Raw genomic sequence first — 8,922 nt, forward strand, 5'->3', positions numbered from 1 at the left:
CTCCAGGGCGCCTAGGCGTGGAGACCGTTCTCAAGAAGTGCTCTGGTGGTTTGGTGGGAAGCAGTCCCTGAACTGACTATGAGGAAATCTAAATACTCTGCACAGGTGTTACACCCTCCGTCTGGATAACAGCCCTCACATCCCACCCCACTTCTGTTCCCAAATACAAATGAGCCACTTCATCCTTTTCCCCTGATAAGAAACGGGGCCTGCCTCTTTACCCTACAGAGGTCTCTGCCCCCGTGGGAGCCGTGTGGGAAAATCTACTTTCTGGGTGGGCTGGACTGGGGGTAACCGGGGGCCTTGGCAGGGTACCCAGGAAGGGCAAGAGTAGAGGTCGGTGGGGTCACCATGCTGCAGGGCCTGAACCGTTTGCCCTTGGTCAGAATAGACAGCCTCACCTCAAAAAAAAAAGGCTAGAAATGGTTCTTTTGGACTTCTTCCCATATAGAGAACGGCTAAGCTAGCTGAGGCAATCTGTAGCTGGCTTCAAAATCAGCAGTGGGGAGGGCGGGGGAAACCTCACAACAAACAGTGGTAACAGAAGGTTTGTGTGGGAAGATGGTTAAGTTTGGTCTAAAACAAGCAGTGTCTCTGGTAATGAGCTGTTGTTAGGAAATACGTGTGGCCCTCAGTGCCTGCGGCACTTTTAAAGAGCGCTGTTGCTGCTGCTTGCGGGTTTTCTTGGGGGTGGGGGTTGGGGAGCAGCGGAGGGGAAAGTGAGGTGAAGCAGAGACCCGACTGAAGGGCAAGGCGGCATCACAGAGACTGGAAAAAACCACCTTTCGAGCGCTGTAGCCACAGGCCGCGCTTCTGAATCTCACCTCTGCCCGGCAAGCTGCGGTGCCACCTCTGGTAACAGACCCCCCTCCGGTGACTCACAGCTGCTCACATGTTGAGGCGAGGCATCACCTGGGTGCGGGCACGGAACGCAGGCGGAACTCAGCTGGGAGACTGAGCGGCGTTTCATAAGGGATTATTTACAAAGGGTGTGGGCAGGCTCCAGGGACTCCTACGGGGATACTCCAGTCTCTGAGGGCCGGCGAAACCGGGAGTCAGGGCCGAGCCTCGGCTTGAGAGCCCAAGAGGAGGGTGTAGTCCCAGATGCTGGAGTTGCCTGACGGGAGCTGCGCAGAGGGGGCCGGCCTGTCCAGCCACGCCTGGCGGAAAGGAGCCGCGGGCAGTGAAGGCCCGGACTTCTCTCCTCCCACCCGCCACGCTCCTCCCAGAGTGTCTCCTGTGGACCCTGACCAGAAGCCGGGACAGGTCCGCAGGGGTGAGCCTCCAAAACGAAGCCCAGGGTGGGGAGGGGATCTGGAGGAGCCAAGGGAGAATAACCAGGAGACCCAAACACCTGGCAGGGCTAGCGGGGCGGGGGGCTAAACGAGATCATAAATGCCCGACGCGGCAAATGATCAACTCACTACCCATCTGAGCAGGCTAGTTGGCATTTACTTATCAAAAGGCCACAATATAACTTTTATTCTCAGGTGGCAAAGGTCAGAATGAAAACAAAGACTTGTGGTCAAATATCCAGAGTGAAAAACAGAACTTTTACAAAATTGACAGGTAACATTTATTAAAACATGTCATACAAAAGGGCATGGTCTCTTCTATAAGAAGAAAATATTAAACAGTAACATTCAATTAAGTAAAACCATGCTGTACACTTAAGACAGCAGTATGTAAAAGACAAAACTATTCAACTTTTGCAACACAGGCATAACATTTCACAAAATATCAATAAGATATGCACCTAATGATACTCTGCTTATTGTCAAATGGTTTTGTGGTCTAAGAGTCACCTGACTTGCATAAATAATTTTCTAGAAGAAACACTGGGAACCTCATAAAAGGAAAGAAGGCAGCAGCAATTGACATTATGACACAGGCTTCAAGCAAAACTAAAAAAAAAAAAGTCACATTTGCAAAATGTGTTCCAGCATCTTCCCAGAGGGCACTATCAGTAGAAATTTGAAATAAGAAACATGTACCTTCGAACACATAAGTTAGCAAAGACAAAAATCCAAACAAACACCCTGGTTTCACTGAACAAAGTGAGTCACAGAAAAGCAACCTAAACCACAAAATTAGTGTGGCACAGAAGGGCTGGAGGGGTGGGGGTCTATGTTGCTTGGTTTTCAGCATTCCTAAATTATCCAGAGACCTTATGAAAGCAAACCCCTGAAGTTGGTGTGATGGCATCCTCTCCACCTTCCCCTACCCACCCGGGGTCGGGGGGCACAGCAAATCCCCCCTCCCCAGGGAAAGCCAGCGTTGCTGCTTCTGCTCAGCCCCAACTTCATGTCCACAGCAGCCTCAGGAGGAGGTGTGTGCCTCCGTAGGAAGACGCCACTGAGACTAAGCAGCTTTCCCAGTCAGTCAGCTCAGAGTCAGTTCAGTTCAGCAAATGCCCACTCAAGCCGAGGAGACCCTTTCAGGCAGACTCTTTGAGACCAGCAGCCAAAAGAAGGGACTGGGGGGTAACCTTCAACAGCTGAGGAAAGTTATGGCAGTCTGTTCTCAGCCGGTCAGACCTACTTTATCGGGTGGATTATTGTAATGTGTGGATCTAAAATGAAAGGCATAGCATCAGTACGAATATTAAAGACCACTGGTGGTGCCTTCAAGCCCTTTCCCATTGGGACTGGAGAGAAACCACAGTTAAGACTCAAAGTAAGGGACAAACACCTTGGCTGTGGGCCACTGACAAGATCCCTGAAAGACTGTTTGGAAACGTTACCCACTGCTCTCCAAACTCAACGGGAAGGAGAAAGATTTTCTAAAGCTGTACTGAGGGTAAGGACAAAGACTATCTGTCCAACCCAGGGTGGGCAGGAGGAAAAAAAAAAAAAGTAGTAACACAGTATGATCTCTTAAGCCTAAAAGCAAAGTTTATAAAGATTCACTTTCAATATCCAAACTAAGGCAACCCCCTTGCCCCGCCTCTCTGGACATGGCCAGCATTTCAGATGCCCAATCATCTCACGGGGTCTGGTGGACTGATCAGCAACTCTAACTTTTATAAAAAGCCCACTACCACAGAAAGCTTCAAACGGCAGGTGTGAGGAGCTTACATTTTATATTCTACATTTAGTAGCAGATGCACACGTAAGGATTTCAACAGAAGATCTGCTTCTCTTCGTAACACGTGAAGTCCCAGCACAACTGAAAGCTTCTAAAACTACCACCAGAGAGCTGCCCCCAGTCCTGTCCTCCTCCTCCTCATTACGCACGACGGCTGCCGTGCTGATCTCAACATAACTGAAGGACCATGAGATTGTTCCAGAATATTTTTATTTTACCTCTCAAGACTCTTCTTCCCAAGTGTTCCAACACTCATTTGAGTACAATCTTTAATAGAAACCAGCACATCAAACCTTCCCAACAGGCAGAAATGGTCTGCTGATACTATGAGGGTGACTGGCTTTTGGCCGAACAAAATGGCTGCACTGCCTTAGTACTGGAATTAGTAGAAGTGATACAACAATTATTCCTCACATACAATGGCTGGGATCATACCTAAAACCCAATGCGTCTAACATGAGAAAAAGAGGAGCAGCAACTGAGCTTGGCTATAAGTCACCTCTACATTCTCTGTCAGGTACACAGAGAAATGACTGTTAACTGGTGAAGTGTCAACACTAAGAGAAGAGGGTATTAACATGGCAAACAACCAAGAGGTAATATCTAGTTTCTAGGTTAAAAAAATCAATATATATTTATAATAAAGTTTTAAATACAAAGTGCTTTTTATATATCGAGAATGATACAGTGTTAATGAATAGATCCCTGTTTTGTAACCTTGATTACAAGCATTAACTGGTAAGTAAATCTTTCCCCTTTCCATACAACTAAATGCCTTGATGGTAGGAGTTTGAGGATCAGAGGCCATTGCCAGCAAAGTTGCTCATTTCAGAGCAAAGCCCAACTTTTAAAACAAAAACTTCATTCCAAATCCAAGAAAAGTTATTTTTGTTTTCAGGAAAAAAAAAGTTTCCACTAAGAAATAATAAACCATTAAGTTTACAGAAAAGTTGACGTAACAGTAGCACCCTGACCCAACCCTGGTGACAGCTTCAGGTATGTTACAGTTTAAAACATCCTGAACAAGCTTCTTTTTTAATCCCAAACTGCTGACTAATCCACAGAAAAGGTGTCAGAATAGCTACTTTTCTTGGGTTTTTTTTTTTTTGGTAGGTATAGCTATACAGAACTTCTGAGAGCTTCTTGTGGCTCAGAGGGTAAAGCGTCTGCCTGCAATGCAGGAGACCTGGGTTCGATCCCTGGGTCAGGAAGATCTCCTGGAGAAGGAAATGGCAACCCACTCCAGTACTCTTGCCTGGAAAATCCCATGGACAGAGAAGCCTGGTAGACTACAGTCCATGGGATTGCAAAGAGTCAGACACGACTGAGCGACTTCACTATACTTCACTATAGCTATACGGACTTGTAAATGTATGCAGCTTTATCTATTAAATGAGAGCAGGAATTTGCAGACAACTTCCTAAAATTAGTAATCTTTCTTTCCCTCTTTTAAAACACATTCCAGCACTCCTAAAGAGCTGGGAGGACCAGCTCAACGTACCCCTCTGTGAGTATCTCTACCAGTGTATTTTCAAAACTCCCCTTTTCTTGAGCAATTGGTTCCCCTCGTCCCCCTAAGTATAACCTGACACTCAAAATTCTGCTACTTGGTGGCTCTTGTTCTGACAGCTGGAGTGTCGCTGTAGCACTCTATAGGCTCCTGAAGTTCACAGGTAACTCTCAGCCGTGGCTTCCAGCTCCTTCCCAGTAACTGGTCATTGACTGACCACTTCAGGAAGCACCATAATCTAAGACAGAGTGAATGGGCTGGAGCAGCCAATGGTACCGTGGTCAGAGTCAAAGCAGGCTAGAAGTCTACTAGCCAGAGCAGATCCCACCATGTGGATGCTACAATTAAACAAACAGGATTTGGGACAGCAAACCAGTTAGAAATACCTATCTCTGGCACCCTAGAGAATTACAATTAGAAACAACTGTTCAAACTAAATGTTAGTACTAAAATATAAAACTCTGACTTATTAAGAGTCTGAAACACGTTGTGATGGTGGCATCTTACAGAAATTGGAGCTGGTACCATGAGTTACTTTTTTTTCTTACTTAGAATGTCACCCTCTTAATAATCTCCATAGTTTTGGTTAGAATACTCTTTAGAAAGAACAAAACCAGATAAGAGAGCTCTGTTAATCAACTTAGTATCCTAGGAATCACATTATTTGTAGCTATTACATAAGTAGCATTTCATTCAGTGAAGCAGCTACCAAAACAAACCCACATTACCTAAGTATCTATAGTAAGAGCAAAATAAAATTCCAATATGACCTTGTAATAATGACTGATCAAACACCGCTGCCACCTGAAACGGAACTGGGGGGTTGGAGTCCAATTCCAAGTGCAGGTGTCTCTACCCTCTAGTTCACCAGCTTCATTCCCAAGAGGCCTGAAGGTTCACCTTACCAGGTGTGAGGTGGGCACACTTATCCCCTTTAGCCACTCCAGGCCGGGAACAGACACATTTGAAGAATTAGATTTTTTAATTGGCCTACTTAGAACTGGTCTTGCAGAAATATCCTCCTTTTTTTTAAGCTTCTCTCATAATAGCAAGTAGCACGCATCATCTGTGCCCAGATTTGCATAATTACCACAGTTTATTTTTGTGCCTGCCACTCAAGTTGTATTCTGCTCAGCCTTTGCAGCTTCGTAGGACTTGGTACAAGCCTCAGTCATATTCTGCTCAGCTTTTGCAGCTTCGTAGGACTTGGTACAAGCCTCAGTCATATTCTGCTCAGCCTTTGCAGCTTCGTAGGACTTGGTACAAGCCTCAGTCATATTCTGCTCAGCCTTTGCAGCTTCGTAGGACTTGGTACAAGAAGTCACATGCCTGTGGAAACTGTCCCTCCACATGAATCTCTTTGCACAGATATTACACTCATATGGCTTTATGCCTGTGTGAATTTTCATGTGACCCACGAGATGATGCTTCATTTTGAATTTCTTACCACAGACCCCACAGCCATAAGGCCGGAGCCCGAGGTGCATGCTCATGTGTCGATCTCTCTGACTCTTGTGAGTGAAACTCTTGCCGCACTGACAAAGATACAGCTTGTCAGTGGCTGAGAATCCTAGGTGGGAAGCTTCCTCTTTAATCCCTGTTACCATCTCAATATTCTCACTGTAGCCCGATGCTAGAGCAGCCTCCTGTTTGTGCCAAATGAGATTCCCATCGGACCGCTCTCCAGAAAACTCTTCCATGGAGGAGCCATAGAAATCCACCTGCTCATCATAATTGCTTTCATCAGCCTGTTCGTCAAACTCTGCCTCCACTTTCTTTTCCCCGATGTGAAAGTCTTCCTCTACCCCCGAGGGCTGGACTGAGTACTCTGTCTGCACCGTGTTGACGGACTCTGTGACCTGGTGCTCATCGTAGGGTGCGTGCACATCCATGCCCTCGCACGCCTGCTCAAAGCGCTCAGGCTTCACGTGGATCCAGCGTTTGTGAGCCATTATGCTGGGCTTGCTGTACATGGGCCGGGTGTAGTGGAATTCGGCGCTGTCGCTGGCCCCCTCCTCCCCGTCCTGGCTTGCCATCTCCGTGCTCAGCCGGTCATGCTCTGTGGACGAGTTACTGGGAAGGTATTCGTGCTCAGTGAGCTGAGATGACAGCTCGTCTTTGGTGCTCTCCTCTTCGTTCTCTCCATCCCTCAGTTCCTGGGCTTTGGGGAAATCAGTGTGGCCCCCGGAGCCCAGCTCAAAGCTCTCTACCAGGCCATTGTAATTGCTGCTGCTTGGAGACTGATGGTCACTGCCATGATTTAGCTTCTGACAAAGGACTGTAGGGTTTCCTTCTAAAACCTCAGTGCATTTGTCGACCACATGCCACATCTGGAGGAAGCTCGCTGCTGTTAAGTAACTGACAATTTCTGGAGCAGGCATTACTAGACGCCCCGTATAACTTGACAGGAGAATGTTCTCAAACACTCTGGGATTCATCACATCAGGCAAAACAATCCTCCTGCTGTTTTTCAGGAGTACCTGGTCACAAAAGTAGGGGGAACTGGCAGCAAGAACAGCTTTGTGTGCTCGGAAAATGTGGCCTTGGACAACAATGGACACATCACATAACTGTCCCTGCTGGCGCTGCTGGTTCAGTTTCTGCAGAATGGTGCTGGAAAAATCAGGAAATTCTACTCGAAAAGAGTTTGTTCCAGGCTCCATTTCATCACAAATCTTGTTTGGTGCTAAAAGAGAAAGAAAAATTAGTACTAATTCCAGCCCAAAGAGAAATTTACAGATCACTAAGAAAACCAAGGTTGCATAGTTTCAAAAAAACCCCTGGCCTGTGGGGACAGCGGGGGGCCCTTCATCCCCCAGAGCAAGGCTTGCAGGTGTTGAGTGTGCCAAAAGCAAGAACCTCCCACCATTATTTATGGTATTAACTCTTGACAATGCCTGTGTCTGTGAGAAAACAGAATCCAGAGATATTTGTAAACTATATAAATCCCAAGTAAAACAAAATAAATATTTCTAGTCAGAACAAATACAATACCTTTTCCTGACAGAATTTTTAAGAGGCCTCAAATTCAATCCACACGAGGAAGAACTGTGGAAAGAAGGGGAGCTAGTTGCTTAGTCGTCTCCGACTCTACAATCCCATGGACTGTAGCCCACCAGGCTCCTCTGTCCATGGGACTTCCCAGGCAAGAATACTGGAGTGGGTTGCCATTTCCTTCTCCAGGGGATCTTCCCAACCCAGGGATCAAAACCCAGGTCTCCCACACTGCAGGCAGACTCTTAAAGCAGAGGTAAAGTCCCTTAGGCAGAAATGATCTTGGTAACTGCAAGGAACTGAAAGAAGACCACTGTGCTAGAATCCAGGGAGGGGACAAGAGGCCGAAGAGCTGTTCAGTCAGGCCTTTGGTTCCTTAGCACCACAGGGGCTAACTCACTGAGCGCCCAAACAACGTGGGTTGCTCTAGCTGCTGTCAGAATTCTAGCTCTTTAAGAGCTTCTGATAATGTGAAACAGAACAAAATGGCAAGGCAAGGTACTCTTTCTCTCTGGTAATCTCCAAATTGTTTTAAAAGCTATAGAACAAAGAGTACAGTAAACACTGTCCCTGTCACTGAGTGAACTCAATCTGAAAACAGTTATAACAAAGAAGGGATTGCTTGTCACATTATCGTAAATATATTTTGTGGGGTGAGTCAAGCATTACAGACAATTCACAAGAGTGATCAATGAGATGAATTCTGCTAGAGATGCTGCTCAGGCTCTGCAATTCCAGAGAAAATTAAAACAAACCAGAAAACCCAACAGATTTATCGGTTTAATTTGTATTTATTTAGCTGCACCAGGTCTCAGTTGCAGTAGGCAGGCTATCCAGATGCAGGCTGCACACTCTCAGCTGCAGCATGTGGGATCTAGTTCCCTCACCAGGGATCAAATTCAGGCCCTCCTCACTGGGAGCCTGGAGTCTTAGCCACTGGACCACCAGCGAAGTCTCTCAACAGATTTATTGGTGCTATTTGTCACTTGGGTCTGATACCGTATCTAAACACTGCTAAATAGCAGATTTTCTATGTACCAGAAAAAAGAAGCAGATAACCCAACAAAGGTTGAAAGTTACCTTTCAGAGACAGGGAGAGATACCAAGAGAAGAAACTACCAAAGTTTTTTGAGTAATTACTATATACCAAGGACTATACAGCTGGAACTCCGATACTTTGGCTACCTGATGAGAAGAACTGACTCACTGGAAAAGGCCCTGATGCTGTGAAAGATTGAAGGCGAGAGGAAAAGGGGACGACAGAAGATGAGATGGTTGGATGGCATCACCGACTCGATGGACATGAGTTTGAGCATGTCCGGGAGTTGGTG

At 46.4% G+C, this 8,922-nt stretch overlaps 1 protein-coding gene across 1 annotated transcript; it reads right to left on the reverse strand.

The window, feature by feature from the left end:
* Positions 1-5,712: 5,712 nt before the first annotated feature.
* Positions 5,713-7,272, reverse strand: ZBTB43 (zinc finger and BTB domain containing 43). Its single transcript, XM_068966241.1, has one exon. It carries the CDS (start codon positions 7,258-7,260, stop codon positions 5,713-5,715), a length of 1,548 nt encoding a protein of 515 aa, XP_068822342.1. The 5' UTR covers positions 7,261-7,272.
* Between the last annotated feature and the right edge of the window lie 1,650 nt (positions 7,273-8,922).

Source organism: Capricornis sumatraensis, chromosome 1, assembly GCF_032405125.1.
Source record: "Capricornis sumatraensis isolate serow.1 chromosome 1, serow.2, whole genome shotgun sequence".
NCBI classification, from domain to species: domain Eukaryota; kingdom Metazoa; phylum Chordata; class Mammalia; order Artiodactyla; family Bovidae; genus Capricornis; species Capricornis sumatraensis.

Bases quoted from the DNA above. Each gene is read 5' to 3' on its own strand.
- ZBTB43 (XM_068966241.1), bottom strand. From the start codon at position 7,260: ATGGAGCCTGGAACAAACTCTTTTCGAGTAGAATTTCCTGATTTTTCC.